The sequence below is a fragment of the Suillus paluster genome (genome assembly GCF_016628075.1).
Source record: "Suillus paluster strain FC165 chromosome Unknown EDB91scaffold_142, whole genome shotgun sequence".
Lineage (NCBI taxonomy): Eukaryota > Fungi > Basidiomycota > Agaricomycetes > Boletales > Suillaceae > Suillus > Suillus paluster.
In genome coordinates, this window is record NW_024537702.1 from 1 (window position 1) to 14996 (window position 14996).

At 46.9% G+C, this 14996-nt stretch overlaps 7 protein-coding genes across 7 annotated transcripts; 3 read left to right on the forward strand and 4 right to left on the reverse strand.

The window, feature by feature from the left end:
- Window positions 1–1118: 1118 nt before the first annotated feature.
- On the forward strand, window positions 1119–1765 carry EDB91DRAFT_1063173 (P-loop containing nucleoside triphosphate hydrolase protein; the record flags this gene model as incomplete). The annotated part of the gene is made up of 3 exons (XM_041314595.1): window positions 1119–1367; window positions 1422–1499; window positions 1568–1765. 3 exons carry the CDS (start codon window positions 1119–1121, stop codon window positions 1763–1765), a joined length of 525 nt encoding a protein of 174 aa, XP_041170198.1.
- A 631-nt stretch (window positions 1766–2396) lies between these two features.
- Window positions 2397–2953, reverse strand: EDB91DRAFT_1063141 (uncharacterized protein; the record flags this gene model as incomplete). Its single annotated transcript, XM_041314593.1, has 2 exons — window positions 2397–2788; window positions 2824–2953. Coding segments are annotated over 2 exons (522 nt in total), but the record flags the coding sequence as incomplete, so codon positions are not given.
- Window positions 2954–3889: 936 nt separating this feature from the next.
- EDB91DRAFT_1087665 (uncharacterized protein) lies at window positions 3890–4980 on the reverse strand (the record flags this gene model as incomplete). Its single annotated transcript, XM_041316264.1, has 3 exons — window positions 3890–4414; window positions 4468–4666; window positions 4748–4980. 3 exons carry the CDS (start codon window positions 4978–4980, stop codon window positions 3890–3892), a joined length of 957 nt encoding a protein of 318 aa, XP_041170200.1.
- A 1167-nt stretch (window positions 4981–6147) lies between these two features.
- Window positions 6148–7880, forward strand: EDB91DRAFT_1171740 (RNA polymerase II-associated). The gene is made up of 5 exons (XM_041320230.1): window positions 6148–6342; window positions 6390–6619; window positions 6671–6884; window positions 6941–7484; window positions 7567–7880. The coding sequence occupies exons 1-5, from the start codon at window positions 6176–6178 to the stop codon at window positions 7804–7806; spliced, it is 1395 nt and encodes a 464-aa protein (XP_041170201.1). The 5' UTR covers window positions 6148–6175; the 3' UTR covers window positions 7807–7880.
- Window positions 7881–11548, reverse strand: EDB91DRAFT_1171757 (Alpha/Beta hydrolase protein). The gene is made up of 18 exons (XM_041320231.1): window positions 10930–11548; window positions 10692–10878; window positions 10604–10640; window positions 10451–10545; window positions 10357–10394; window positions 10276–10307; window positions 10130–10222; window positions 9966–10079; window positions 9843–9913; window positions 9437–9792; window positions 9357–9388; window positions 9167–9308; window positions 9093–9113; window positions 9028–9034; window positions 8864–8973; window positions 8806–8816; window positions 8592–8753; window positions 7881–8535 (listed from the first exon to the last, which is right to left on the reverse strand). Exons 1-18 carry the CDS (start codon window positions 11081–11083, stop codon window positions 8185–8187), a joined length of 2013 nt encoding a protein of 670 aa, XP_041170202.1. The 5' UTR covers window positions 11084–11548; the 3' UTR covers window positions 7881–8184.
- A 317-nt stretch (window positions 11549–11865) lies between these two features.
- Window positions 11866–13420, forward strand: EDB91DRAFT_1063180 (gamma-glutamyl phosphate reductase; the record flags this gene model as incomplete). Its single annotated transcript, XM_041314597.1, has 4 exons — window positions 11866–12033; window positions 12106–12376; window positions 12432–12754; window positions 12806–13420. The coding sequence occupies 4 exons, from the start codon at window positions 11866–11868 to the stop codon at window positions 13418–13420; spliced, it is 1377 nt and encodes a 458-aa protein (XP_041170203.1).
- A 52-nt stretch (window positions 13421–13472) lies between these two features.
- Window positions 13473–14877, reverse strand: EDB91DRAFT_1240024 (uncharacterized protein; the record flags this gene model as incomplete). Its single annotated transcript, XM_041321947.1, has 5 exons — window positions 13473–13739; window positions 13790–14184; window positions 14237–14521; window positions 14572–14714; window positions 14780–14877. The coding sequence occupies 5 exons, from the start codon at window positions 14875–14877 to the stop codon at window positions 13473–13475; spliced, it is 1188 nt and encodes a 395-aa protein (XP_041170204.1).
- Window positions 14878–14996: the final 119 nt, after the last annotated feature.

The following is a 14996-nucleotide window of genomic DNA, read 5'->3' on the forward strand; positions in this document are numbered from 1 at the left end:
GGTGCTCAGACACAAAGATAAGGGTTTCCTGGGCGTAGAATGCGATGGAATACACTAGGGAAGGAGTGGAGCAGCAGTTGGATGAGGAATGAATGACTTGAGGTCCTTAAAGCGCAGGGCTCATAACCTGTTAGAATAACCAAGTGAACCAAGCCAGAAGTGAGCTAATGAGAGTGAACAGGACTATAGTCCAGTGTCAGTTGCTATTGTGTGTATAAACTAATGAGTGTACTATACCTATAGTCCAGTGTCAGTTGCTAAAGAGACAACCAACCACAGGACTTGCTACCTATGGGCGAGTCTATGTAAACAAGTGTAAACACTGCCTAAGAAGTAAGGAATTCACATCACATGCTAAGTGAGAGTCCAATAGAGGAAGGCAACATCATAACACAAATAACTCGCACCATAAGGTGCTCAATCACCACAACTAACAGGTTATCATACACCGTTATTTGCCATGATTCATCATGAGCTGTTGTATCTTATGCACAATCAGGTCACAATTTATTTTTGTCCAGTAGTGGTCCCCAAAGTTTTAGGCCAGAATTGAACTTCAAATTTGAGCACACGCAGAAATTCCGATTAAATTACTTATTGTCATTGAGATATGGTCGGTGGGAATATGGTTGCCAATGCTTCAAATTTTGTATTTCATTTAAAACACTGCCAAAAATTTGAAGTTATGTCTCCATCTTTATGTCAGTTTAAATTTCAAATATTTTCTTCACATTGGGTACAACATAAAAACATCTCCTAAATATCGATAACCCCAATGTGTTAGAGGCAATATGTGGGTAGACTCATGACCAGCCCCTCTATGAGGCAAGCTGTTGATAGAGGGACTGGTAAAACTGGCTTTGAATTTGGATGCTGAGTGGATTCCCAGGGTAATGTGATGTCTGGCCAATGAGAAAACCAGGTTTTTTCAAGCTGTGCATAGAATACAAAATAAACAATAATATTTCCACCATTGACGCAACGCAACACGACGTACACTTGCAAAATCAATGGACCAATCCTCCATCATCCAAGCTTTTTGTGATGCTTCCCTCAATGCATTGGATCACTTCATGCATGATTTAATCAAAGAACGACTCCCTACTGACTACCTTCAAATGCTCAATAATAACAACAGAACAGATGCGTTGCGAGCGCGCTTGATCATCTATGTTCTGACAGCAACGGTTATCATTCCGTGTCAATTCCAACTCGAAGCTATGCCTGCAACCCTGAATGGTCGAGACAGCATCATAACTGCAGGCACTGGCAGTGGGAAGACACTGTGCATCATAATTCCTATCCTACTTTGTCCGGGTACTGTGACCATGACGATTTCGCCACTCAAATGGCTCCAGGCCACACAGGTAACTCCGCTGAAGTGCAATGACTTTGTGCGCATGCAAAATATACTATTACAGGTTCTTGAGTCTGTGAAATATGGCATAAATACAATATCCATCAATAAGGACACACCAAATGATCCATCTCTTTGGGAGGTAATCATCCACCACTCATCTATGCATCTTTTTGCAATTTTCAACACTTACGAGAAGCATACAACTAGGACATTCATGCTGGAAAGTTCTCGCATCTAATTGTTTCACCAGAACAGTTATCTATGTTTAATGGGCATCTCCCATGTCTTGCCCGACTCATTCGACAAGATCGGGCCTTCACTCAACAAATCAAGCGTGTACATGTTGATGAAGCCCACAATATCTATATAGCAGGACTGTCACATCACGGAGAAGAAGCTTTTTGACCCGCATACAGTAAGCTCAGGGAACTGCGTGTGCTACTCTGCAAAGGCACATCATTTCAAGCACTCTCAGTAACATTCCCTCCTCATATTCTCTCAACTATACAATGTAAACTCATGATGTTGCCGGATCACGTATCATTAGCACTTTCGATGAATTGTGCGAACATCACCTATGCAACGACTCCACTGATTGGTGGACCTCATAACTTTCACAACTTCAACTGTCTAAGTCCGAAGACACTAACAAGGCGTCCTCAGCTGCCCCCGCAAAACGAAAATGTACCCAACTTCGCGAGAAGGACCTTCGAAAGCCACTATTTGACAGATTACATCAGTAGAGAGCAGAGACCCATTCCAGCTGTGTCCTTTGTGCTGTTTGGCCAATCACATGGCTGTGTAGTGACGACAACCTCAAGCTCCTTAGCAAAACAAGTCCGGATAATGTGAAGACCATTGACAACGTTTGTCAGCTTCTGGAGGAGACCGAGGAATGGGCAAGGATTTGGGGATTACAGATACTAAGATTGATCACACAGTACGATGAGGACAACATAGCAACAGGTTTACAAACTGCCAAGAAATCTTGTAAACTTGACTAATTGATGTGCTAGTTGTGAGACAATGATGACTTTCATTCTGCTACGACATCTGTTAAGTCAAATGAAGCTGCTGACAGCTCGTCTTCCTCAGGCTCGAATCCCCCACCCACTAACATCACTTGCACCTTCTTATTGAATGTTGTGAGTGTCAAGGATTTCAGTTTTCGCTCACCCTCCCAAAGAATGTTGACCATAGGCTTAACAGAGTCATTCTCCTCTCGATCGGGGGTGAACACCTGGAGTGAAAGCTCATTGATCTTGTTAGCAACTTTCCAGGTGGATGCGGATGTGTCAGGAGTTGTGTGAGTTGTGCCTGAATAAGCGGTACCAAGTGCACGTCCAACTTGTTTCTTGATGTTTTGAAGCAGTGCAACAGTTGCAGAGATATCACCAAGGCGATCCCATGTGGAATAGATACCCTTGGCTGAGAAAAAGAGCTATATAGTATGATGTTAGTACTAGTGCATCCATCAGGGTTAGGTTGTGCCTTCAAGAACTTGATGAGATGCTCAATATTAAGGTCAATCGCCATACAGTGCCCATCGAGACCCGTAAGGTTTACAAGTGCATTGTCCTGCATGATGTCCCTATGACAAGTATGTCAGAGACAAAGAAACAATGAGAACGGTGGTGGAAATGAAAAGGTTTCGTATGCAAACTCAGGCATCCAAATTTTCTTAAGGTTGAACAGAAAGTGGAGTATTTCGGAACAGTAATTGTTTGATCCGGCACCATGAAACATCATAGCCAAGTTCCCGAGGATGTCTTTGATTCATCCCCAGTCTCCAGCTGATATAGCACTCGTTAGCTCCAAGACATAGAGCAAGTCACGGGTGAGAAGCTGCAGGTTGCGTTGTGCGACATCAGTTGGTTCTGATTCAACATCGAAGAGATCCATCATGTTGTTTTGTTTCTTTTTTGGAGATTTGTGAGCAGGTGATGCGTGTGTCGAGAGAATTTCATCCGCAATGGCAAGAAGCTGATCAGCTGTAGGTTGAGATGAAGCAAAAGCAGCGAGTGTTGGATATCCACATTCAATATGCCATGCATTTAGAATAGTGCCTCGAAGAATTTGCATCAATGTTGCAAGAAAGGTGTGGTAGTCAGGATGTTCGCATCTGAGTTGTTTGCGATCCAGCAAGGTAAAGAAGTAAGAAAGACTGCCGATTTGATGAATGGATCCTCGATGAACATGCAGGAGAGCCCAGACAAGGTTGAGGCAGAGATGAAAGAGACCAAATCCAAGCTGGATGAACTGAAGATGGGTGAAAGAGTTTACGTCCTTGATTCACAGAGTTTTCACCCCTCATATCCGAGCATTGGTAGCTTGATCATTGAAACTAGGTATGGCACGATCAGAAAATTCTTCATGCTGCATTCGGAGCTGATTGACATAGACATCGTGAATAACAGCAATATTTCCAGTTACAGAACTTTCATCAATTGTTGAGGTGCAGAGAGGGAACTGTTTTGTTCGATAGCCTTGGGGCATTTTACGCCGGTCACCATGCTGTAGTGTTGCTGTTCAATGATAACCCTTAAAGCAGGAGCAGTTTTCAAGCAGAATGTCGACAACGTGTGCGTGAAGGTAGCTGTGAAATGATTGCATTTGGTCAACACCAGGACAGACATCAGCATTGAACATCAGCTCAGAAGCATTGAGGATGCGGCTTAGCATTGGTGAGATGCGCATATGATCTGGATTTGCATTGCGAGCTTCATACAGGATAGCAAATGTTCCCAATTGCACTTTGGCAGGAGCATTGGGACGTTGTTCCACAAAGATTGAAGTGCTAATGTTGATATTGTCGTAGCACATGATATGTGGCCAACATGCGAGCTGTCTTGCGCGATTGAGACAACGCGCTGCAAGCTTCTCGAGTAATGTAAGGAGAGACGTGAATGATATGCAAAGACCACAATGGTAGAGTGCCTCGATTGTTTGTTTTGAGGCCCCATTGGCCCAGAGAAATAAGGTAAAGGGAGCTGCGAAGAAGACACTGTGGTGCGAACGCTGAGAAGCGAGTTGCGTGATGATGATATTACATGCCTTTGAATGCAAGAATGTTCATTAAAAGGACAATAGAAAATAGCATATCATACAGTACTGCAGTCCTTGAGTTTGTTCTTATCTTTTGCCCGGTCTGTTTGAGCAGCACAATGAAGAATAGAGTTGAGGACTGGTGCTTTCAAGATGACTGTATTCTGGATGGTCGAATTAAGATCCCACGTCAAGAGGAATTCCAGAGTGATCGAGTCAAGTGTCCCTCGCAGAACCTCCTTCACCGCATCCATCTCCTGGCTGATTATAGTGGAGACCGAGGAAATGACACGTGGACGAAACCATTCCATCATTCAAGTGGGACCACGCAAATCTGCGAACAAGCAATCAAACATCTTCTCGAGTTTTCCCACTGGAGCCTTCCCAACATCTACACTCATCTTTTCCTGCCGAGAGCAGTTGAATATACAGTCGCGATTATATGCAAAGCAAGCCTCTGACGGATTGAGAATTTTTAGCATGAAGTCGAGGATACTGATATGGCCATCTCGGAGGATTTTAATGGCAGCTTTGATGCGCTCCGTTGATGAGAGGCGTGAGGAAGGTGTGATCATAGGTTCCGTGAAAGACGTGCTTGATGGACCTGTAATATCCACAAACCCAGAGTCCACAGAGCAGTTAAAGTCACTGTTTAGAATTGAAGAGGACATCATATATAGCACAAAAAGCAAGTAGCATTTGTTACATGAGGAATGGTGACGAATGAAGGCGCTGTTGAGTGGCTAGCGCAATGAGTCGAACATTGATAAGAAACTCTAAGTACAAGACTTAGCAGACTTTGCAAGGCCTTGGCAAAAGTTCACGTGGTCTTTGATATCCCCGAAAAGGGTTACCCGTCACGTTACCCTGGGAATCCACTCAGCATCCAAATTCAAAGCCAGTTTTACCAGTCCCTCTATCGACGGCTTGCCTCATGGAGGGGCTGGTCACAAGTCTAATAAGATAGACCTCATTCATACACCAGTTCATCACGTGACCTAGCGTGACATTTCAATGAATCTGCATATAACTCATTGTACACAAAGTGTGAGTGAAATCTGTTCCAATATTATGTGTGGACAGTCTGTAGCAAGCTGGACATGTATTTTTTATGATCTAATGTGAGAAACTGAAGGACGAGTAGGCATTATATTGTCAAAATGTCCCAAGTAAGCACCGCCAACGTGACAGATGCGCTAGATTAGTGACAGACACACTAAATCAAAATGAGAAGCAAAAAATTGAACTACAGTCTATCTACCTCACTATGCCATGAAAGAGGCCTTCAAACATAGCGAACCCTGCTGGTGCCACTCATCAAAAACGGCGAAAGTTCAATTACGAAGAAAATGTAATAATTTAGTGACTTACTTGTAGTTGAACTGGAAACTGCAGGATTAACTTGATTAGTGGCACATATACTTAATACCTCATGTTGAATTTAATTATTGATTCTCGAACGGCTATTGAACGTTGTGTCGAACATCGAAATCGTTGAAGTTTTAACATCAAACGGCCGCTTCAATTGTTTATCTCCCTCGCATCTAAGTCCGAGTCACTGATACGGTCACATCAGTCACAAATAGGTCACAAGGGTGAATTTGCTACAAAAATGCCTACTCCTCCTTCAATTCGCCGAAAATGAGGATTCTGAGTAGACCACTTTGATATTGTAGTACATCCCCACAAGATCTTGGAACAGATTTAGCTAATTATAAGTTTAAAAAGAGTAACGAGCCAAAATCATGTATTCTATCCTCAAATCACGTGATGAACTGGTGTATGAACGAGGTCTATCTTACGTGGGAGTCACAGGTGCGGATAAGCTGGACAGACTCCTGGCCGGACCGCATTAGGTTCGGTTTAAAACTCCGGCTAGAACCTTATGGTTTGACTGCCAGTCTGAAGCTAACAAATAAAATGAGTCTCAGAAAGAGGTATGTATCGATTTCCTTGCTTGGATTCCCTGGTTGATTGTCCTCAGCAAACTTGACTTGCTCGTCCGCGTTCGGTACTCGAATCCACTCCCCGCTCCTCCATGTCCCCCCAAACTGCTTGATATCCCTACAAATCCCTTACGCTATGCGCAACCAGCCTTCATCAATGCCATCACAAACGACACTCCTCTTCCTATGATTGTTGACGCCGAGTGCGGTATGCCCCTGGACCTTGGACGGTGGGAGTGTCTATGGGAAGAGAATGGCGATGATGCCAGTGCGTGATGCTCCTTCAAGGGGTAGTCTCATAGTAATTAATGTCCTACAGCACTCAATCCTGACCTGGAAAACCTGCCTCCCCTCGACCCGAAGGACCGCTTCCTTCTCGGTGACCCCTCAGCGTCCGCAGCACCCTACACCAATGGTGCAATACCCGCGGCATCAGGGACATCGACACCTCTCCCTCCACACGTACCCTGGCTCCGAAAAACAGAGTACCTCAGCCGCGAAGGCGTGCAGCGCACTCCATCATCACAAGAATCGTGCGTCCCCCTTATTATCTCATTCTGCCTTGACGTACCTGATTTGTGGTCGACAGGAAACAACCCTTGCAACCTATTGATGTCTCACACGAGGCCCAACTCCGTACAATCGAGGCCGGCTTCACCGCTTGCGCATCCCTCGACCTGGCCACCCTGTCTCATCCCAACAAGACTGGGGTTACCGCTGTTGAGTCCTACGAGGTGCTCCCAGACGCAGACATATGGGCGAATGCATATGACTTGTTCCGCTTTAGCGAGCGGCCAGGCGAACGACCTGTAGACACAGAGGACCCAAGGCTGGACTGTGCAATCCTGCGTCCGATGGAAAGCGATGGGGATCACTTCCTGGCATATTATCTAACGAAAGAGGACGCTGATGCCGTAGAGTTTAAAGAGGAGCGATTAGCACCGAAAAGCGGCGAAGAGAACAAAGCAACGGCATTCCACTTCGTACGAGACTATGAGACTGTCAAAATCGAACAAGAAGTGCCCAATGAATTTTTACTTGTTCTTGACAATGGAGACACGGGCGAGCGTGGGCCAGGCGCATACTACAAGAATATTGAGCGCAAAATGACGCTTAAGAAGAAGCGGATGAATGTGCGTAACTTTCTTCTAAACTCTCTGCACTTCGCCCTTGTGTTCGATCACTTGACCACCGCCATAACTAACACGCCCGCAGGCAAGCGATACCTATGCAGACAAGTGGCAAGTTGTACACATTTCGCACGTGGCCATGAGCAGCGAGGAAATCGAGGAGCGCAATGAGGCTCTTGCGGAGGTTGTCGATCCGCTGTACCTTTTCTCGCGCGACGCGGAGGGTGAAGTGGATGCAGATGGTGAAGTGGATGTTGCGGGGATAGGGATAGGTGCAGAGGGTGGTGCAGAGGGAGATGGGGGAATTATGGCTGAAATATTCTAGTTTGTGTGTACTGTGTAAACTATATTTGTTGTTATACAGTCGATTGCTGTTGCGGAGGAGGCAGATTCAAAGGCAGATTCAGTGTGGTGTGTATACTGTGGCCCTCTGAAATTATGAAGTAAATGGAATCGTAATTATTTTTGACGAGAATGAAGAATGCGAAATTGGGTGTTTGAGAACGATCCGAAATCACTTGAGGAACCCAATTCGAAGATTTGCTCCGAGATCATCTAGCTGCTGTTTTACGGGAGACTAAGGCTGCTGAGTTGCCAACTATGCGCTGTGCCACAGTGTTGGTGGTCGAAAATATACCTTGTAAGAGCTACGCAAGTACACGAAATCAGGTTCCTAGTCCATTCAATAACGTTAATTGATCCTTTATAATGCAAATAGCGTAAACACCATGATGACGCTCCCGAGTGCTATTGTTCTACATATCTGCGCCACTGGCCACGATGCAGAGCTTCCTATTTGTCTCGGCGAAACTATCACGGGCTGAGTAGTAGCGGTTGCAATATATGCATTCCATGCTTCCACAGTGGCAGTGGGGAAGTAGTATGTGGACTCTGTAGTCGCGGAGCCATAGTAGATGGCAGCCTGTCCCGTCATAATCTCATTTGCCAGAGAAGAGACCTCGCCACCCATGACAGTCACAGCTCCCGAAGAATTGTTGGCAACCAGCCCAGTCTGGTTACTTCCGAAGACGAACTCCCTGACGAAGACGAAACCCTTGAGAGTTTCTGGGGTCTAAATGTATTGCACTGCAAATGAAGGACGAGACGTACTGATTGGGGGTTTGTATATCCCACGAGGTGGCCTGCATGTTCGACAAGGACGTAAGTCCAGTTGCGTTCCTGATGTACGATACCAGCAAATTGGCCATCGTCGTTATACCACGGTGTCGACGGTTTGCGCGTGAAGCCTTGAATCCCACCAAAAGTTGTATTCTACGCACGATTAGCTGGCATTCCTTCATGAAACGGTTGGCGTCTAACATACTTGGATAGTAACTGAGGAAGTAGTTAGCACTTGGATGCAACAAACCGTAGTTACTCACTTTGTGAACCAAGGTGCGGAATGAGGGAGTCGTCATTTCCGGAGAATATGACAACCGAGATGTTTTGGGCCGTCGCGTTCGTGGCCAATTCCGTGAGGAATGCCATAGGTCTGTGCTACGCAGTTAGCACCGAAGGCGTAAAGGTATACAAGGGATCCACCGACTCAATACCTAGAAAAGAACTTAGTCGGGAAGAAATTCTATGCGAGAGGACAAGGGATAAACTTACTTGGATCGCCGTTAGAATAGTCTGAGTCGGGAATCATTAGTCAAAGGAATCCTTGAATACAGTAACAGACTGACCGTTGCCGAATGGGTAGTTGATAGACTCTGCCCAATTCATGCTCGTTGGCGCATGGATAGCAGCGCGAGTTTGAGGATCGTTCAAGAAAACTGACCCATCCATGGGTGCCTCAGGGTTCAGCGCATCGGGGATGTTATACACCTACGACTTGCAATGAGCATACAGTGGCGAAAGCAAAAAATTACTTACGTCGAACATCCCTCCAGAATCCTTGCTGAGTGCTATCATCTCCATAAGCAACAGTCAAATGATAAAAACAACAAACATACACCACGGGAAGGTGAAGTTTATGGCATAATCCAGCATCTCATCGTAAACATCGCACCCGTACCACGTGTCGATAGTGCCGTTTGCACGGCCAGCTAGATCACGTTTCCAAACATCCCGTGCGCGCAAGCGCTCGCGTTTGGATAGACTGGTGCTCCGCTTTGCTAGACGTGTGTTGTACTTCTGTTCCATTTTGGCCAAAAATAGCTTCTTGGAGAATTGACCCTGTCGGGCTCTGTATCGCCCCGATGCAGACATACCAGATGTGTTAGGATCTGCTCCAGAAGTGTAAGTCAGTGTGGGGAAGTGTCCGTTTTGGGGATATTCGAGGGTAAGGTTATAGCCGCAAAGCGCTTCTCTGGGGGAACATTAACGAAATTACATGAGAATGAAGGTATGAGTACAAACTGTTCACGGAAGTACTGAAACACAGTAGTGTCGTACCCGATTATCTGGGGGTACGTCTCAAGGGCGCTAACCTTTACAAAGTCAAGAATATGAGGTACGCCGTCTTGTGAGCAGAAGGCTCACCACCGGGAGGAGTTCAAATGTCTCTCCAGAAGCAATAGAGCCATCTCCGATGGCTATCTTAGCCAACGTAACTGGCGGATTCTCCATCTCGAAGTAAGCTTTCGTGATGTAAGGCTGTTCCGGATGATGTCAGTACTGCACCTATAGCAAAACGGCACACTCGCTATATACATGCCAGCATAGCTTTCGCCCGTTAGATGCAATGGGCGTTTAGCCAGGCCAGGGAAGACCTTGACAAGATTCTCCAAGAATCCAAACTGTGCGCAGTCAGCGGAATGCTGAGGAGCGAGCAAGATAGTATTGTACTGACGAAGTCCGTTGCCATTTGATCCTCATCGACAACTGGAAAATATGTAAGCTGGAAGGTAAATCTCGTAGGATCTAAACGCACTATAACCAGTGGAATCAGCAGTTCCGAAACCAACGCCGCTAATGGGATTATTTCTATTGGAGAATGGACGTTCAACACAAAGCACAACACCTACACTGGCTGGTCTATCCAGACGTAATCTGCTATTGTGTTCCATGCATACTGGTTTTCAAACAACGAATAATTGTTTTGCACATGGATCGGGCCATTCTTTTGCACGATGTCAAATCCAGATTCGGCTGCGACCATAATAAAAGAGAAAACAGACCTCAAACAGTAAGCCAACAAGACTTGATGAACCGGGTCTGCAACAGTCTGAGAATCGACGATGGACATGCGGATATCATATTACCTACCCTCCATTTAGCCAAATACCCCATGGTGCATCAGTTGAAGTGGAAGTGAAAGAGCCTTCCTGGCTCTCGAATGCCCAGAAGAACAAGGTATCGTTTGGATGATCCTCCCTTTGGACAGGAATGTTGCCTGCCCAGTTACGAGCGAGAGGCCATGTAACATTTGGCAGATTGTCAGTCACTTGGAAATCTAGGTGTGTGGTGAGCTGCCATTTACAGGGGCAATCAAGGCTTGACATACAATCCTGCCACTCCGGACTGTAGTTGCCATTCGGCATTCCCGGGTACACCTGAGGCCAGCTGCTTGGGGGTGTGCCAGAGGATTGCTGTGCCTTTGCAAGTAGAACGAATGAGGCGACAGCGGCATAGGCAAAGGCGTGTGACCGGGACACCATGGCAAATGCTGGCAAGTTACGGAGGTGGTAGATGTAACGGCAGCATAGTCAACCACGTTCTTTTATACCAACGACCAAGGAGACCTGGGCGCCTGGGCCACCAACGGTTGGCTTGCCGAAACATGGATACAGTACTATAAGATCATCTCACACTATTGTGAGCGGGAATGTGCCGGCTTCATTTGCTACTCGGACAAATAGCTCAACCTCGATGTCATCAGGTTCAATTATTGTCGGCAAAATATCGATCCACCGTTGTGCAGGAGAAGGGCTGCCAATGCCGCTGCCACGTTCGTGCAGCGCGAGATCTCGTATAGAAGGCGCCGCACTAGACCGCATGTCACAAAACAGAAGCTGAGATTATAGGAAAGTGCTACGTAGCTACGGATCTATAGTTTGGCCCGATATATTGATCTATATAAAGAATCTTCAAGGAGAGTACATATAACGGGACCGCAGCTGTTACTTAGATGGAGGGCGGTTTCTATCCTCCACGTTGACATCGTGTGACTGCTCTTTGCCAATACACATGCGGGAGTCAATGCACGGAAGTCATCTTTTGTTTTACCTTGCAGTGCACCTCGCGGTCTCCATGCCACGATCAAAAATTTATTTACGATCTGTCGAACTTGCTGGAGCTATTGCTAGTTGAATAGCAGTAATATTTACAAACAAGAGTTACAATCTGATCGCTGTAGGTGATCCTACTGCTTTGTGCTACGTTTCCCCTCTTCAGACTATAGACTCTTTTTCAGTGTAGCATCTATTTGTCAACACTATCGATGGGATCTGATATTGCCGCGGAAGAAATCGCAAAAGCTGCCAAAGCAGCCTTCGAAGAGTCTCAGTTACTTCCTGCTGCTGTCCGAAAAGATGCCCTCGCAAAGATCAAACAGCAGCTGGAGACTAACAAAACTGAGATACTCGCAGCAAATAGGCTGGACATGGAGGTGCAGCATTGTTTCTAGGTCCAAAATCTATAATGATCCTCACATATTCTGCGACTCTGCTTGCATACCAAGGCAGCGCAAGTCGAGGTCAATGCAGGCAGGATATCCAACGCGATGATGAACCGTCTCGACCTCGGAAAGGGCGATAAGTGGGATTCCATGCTCAAGGGCGTGCAAGATGTTGCAGACCTTCCCGATCCGACCGGAGTCGTCTCCTATGCTTCACAGCTCGATGACGGTCTCGAACTGTATCGCGTCTCGTGTCCGATAGGCGTTCTTCTCGTCATATTTGAAGCACGCCCCGAGGTTGTGGTAAATATCGCTGCTCTGGCGATCAAGTCAGGTAGGCCTGTTATCTCCAGCTTGTCGTTTGGTGCATGCGGACCGGTCGTTTTCAGGAAACGCTGCGATCCTCAAAGGCGGAAAGGAATCGAACCACACGACACATCTCCTTGCCAAGGCTATTTCGCAGGGGTTGGCACAAACCTCACTTCCGAGCACCTATATCCAAGCCATCCAGACGAGAGCAGAAGTTTCCGCCCTACTGGATCTTGACCGCTACATTGACTTGGTTATTCCCCGCGGGAGCAACAGTCTTGTAAAGGCGATTCAGAACAGCACGCGGATACCAGTCATGGGACATGCGGATGGACTGTGCCACGTTTATCTCGATGAATCTGCTAATTGTCAAAAGGCCGTCCGTGTGGTCGTCGACTCAAAGGTGAGGCAATTGTATAGATGACGATCACATTCTCACGACAACATATGCCAGACGGATTATCCGTCTGCTTGCAATTCAGCAGAAACCCTTATCATCCACACCTCTCTTCTGAACACGGTGTGGCGAGAGGTTGCAGAAGCACTCTTGGCAGCAGACGTTCATCTCTTGTGTGATTCGCATACCTTGTCAGCACTCGCCTCGCTTCCGAATCTCCCCGAAAAGTTCTCGAGTCATGTCCACTCGTCTACAGAATCCTCCTATTCTATCGAGCACCTTGACCTTACGATGTCTGTCATAGCTCTGCCTTCCCTGCATTCTGCAATTCAATTCATCAACTCTCATTCCTCCCATCACACGGATTCTATCGTGACCGAGTCCGAACCTGCCGCGTCTGCATTCTGCCGAGGCGTAGACTCTGCAGGGACATTTGTCAATGCTAGCACGCGTTTTGCAGACGGATTCCGTTACGGCTTCGGTACTGAAGTAGGAATTAGTACAGGACGGATACACGCTCGTGGACCAGTGGGTCTTGAGGGACTTGTCATCTACAAATATATGATGAGGAGCAAGGCGGAGAGTGGTCACATCGTAAGAGAGTTTGGCATAGGAGAGGGGAAGAAGAGCTTTAAGCACGCAGCTATCACAGCAACCAGTGTACCATTCTAAAGAAAGTGACTAACGCAGCAGTTGCAATAAATCATAATATGCCGGCAGATCCTCATGATTGTACATCCTCTTCCAATTTTGCCTTCTTGGCAGTAGGGCTGGCATCACCATCTCCGTCGTCTGCTCTGCGTTTAGCCGGTGCATCTGCTTCGGTAGCCTTCTTCTTCTTCTTCACAACCAACGATGTCAAATCATTAACCACTGCTGGTTGGCCGGGGACAGATACTGGCTTGGCATTCAATTCCGCATCTAGCGCTCTTGCAACCATTGCAGGAGCAGACTCTGTTGGTTCACTGGGAGTTGTTTTAAGTTCCTCCACCTATACAGAAACTTTATCAGTGTACACTTCCCGAGGCTGCAAGGGCTCACTTTTAGAGCGAGGTCTTCCTGTAATCCTTCACACTCTTTAATTTCGGCTTCCATCTGACTCTTGGTCAGATTCCGCACGCTATCTGCATGCACCCCCGAGCCGACGGCCTTGCCCTTGCCCTTGCCCTTGCCCTTTTTATCCGCCTTGGTTTCCTGACTGGGGGCAGGGAACAGCTTTCCGTCGATTCCGTCACGCAGTTCGGCTAGGCGAGCATCGACGCTTGCCAGAGCTTTCTCCGCGTGCAAAATAGCATCCGAAAGGCGTCCAGATGTTAGGTCAAGCACTATACTGAGCTTATAGTGTGCTTCAGCAATTTGACGCGATGAAATCGGGAGAAGATCGATCTTGAGTGCAAGTCCTTCTGAGTAGTCGGTGATAGCTTGGTCGAATTTCTCTAGCGTAGAGTGTTATTATGCGGATACTTATGCGAGTAAAGGTCGACATACCCGTCTCGAGAGATACATCTCCGAGGGCAATATATGTCTCAGCCAGCTTCATTTTGATTTCGTCGTCTTCATCCTTGCCTTTCTCGTAAATTGCACGCGCAAGCTCCAAGACTTCCCATGCGGCATTGAAGTCATCTTCTGGCTCTCCATCCTCCCCTTCCCCTTCCCCATTCTCTTCCTCACCCTCTTCTTCTTCTTCTGCAATTGCGGCTTGACCAAAAAGGTCTACGCCTTCATCCGCATCCCCGGAAAAGGATAGAATAGGACCCTTTCCGTTGACTGAGGCTATTCAGTGATCAGCCGAGGCGACGAAGTAAATCAAACGCGTCACGCACGTTTCTCTTCTGCTTCATCTCCGTTCTCGGGTTGTTCTTTACCCAACACTGACGCCTGTGATATCGCGTTTTCTAGCAGCGCCTTTCCATACGAGAAGTAAAGATTAGCTGTTTCTGGCGCATCCTCGCCATGCCTCTTTGTTCTAGTGGCACGAAGATACGTAGCGCGTCAGAACCACGTCCAATGAGTCCTGCTCTGGTCACGTACTGAAGTTCCAGGGCAGTAGCATAGTGCTCAACTGCTTGCTCGTACTTTTTGAGGGCGAATGCGCGTCTGGCATGTTCAAGAGCAGTCTCAACAGTCATCTCTGGCGCAGACGCGTCGGTGGCATTTGTCTTCGCCGCTTTTGACTGTTCCCTGCATTCATGATACTTTTTGTCAAAACAGAGTACCAGGTACCTTCGGGACGCAACTCACGAGGCCA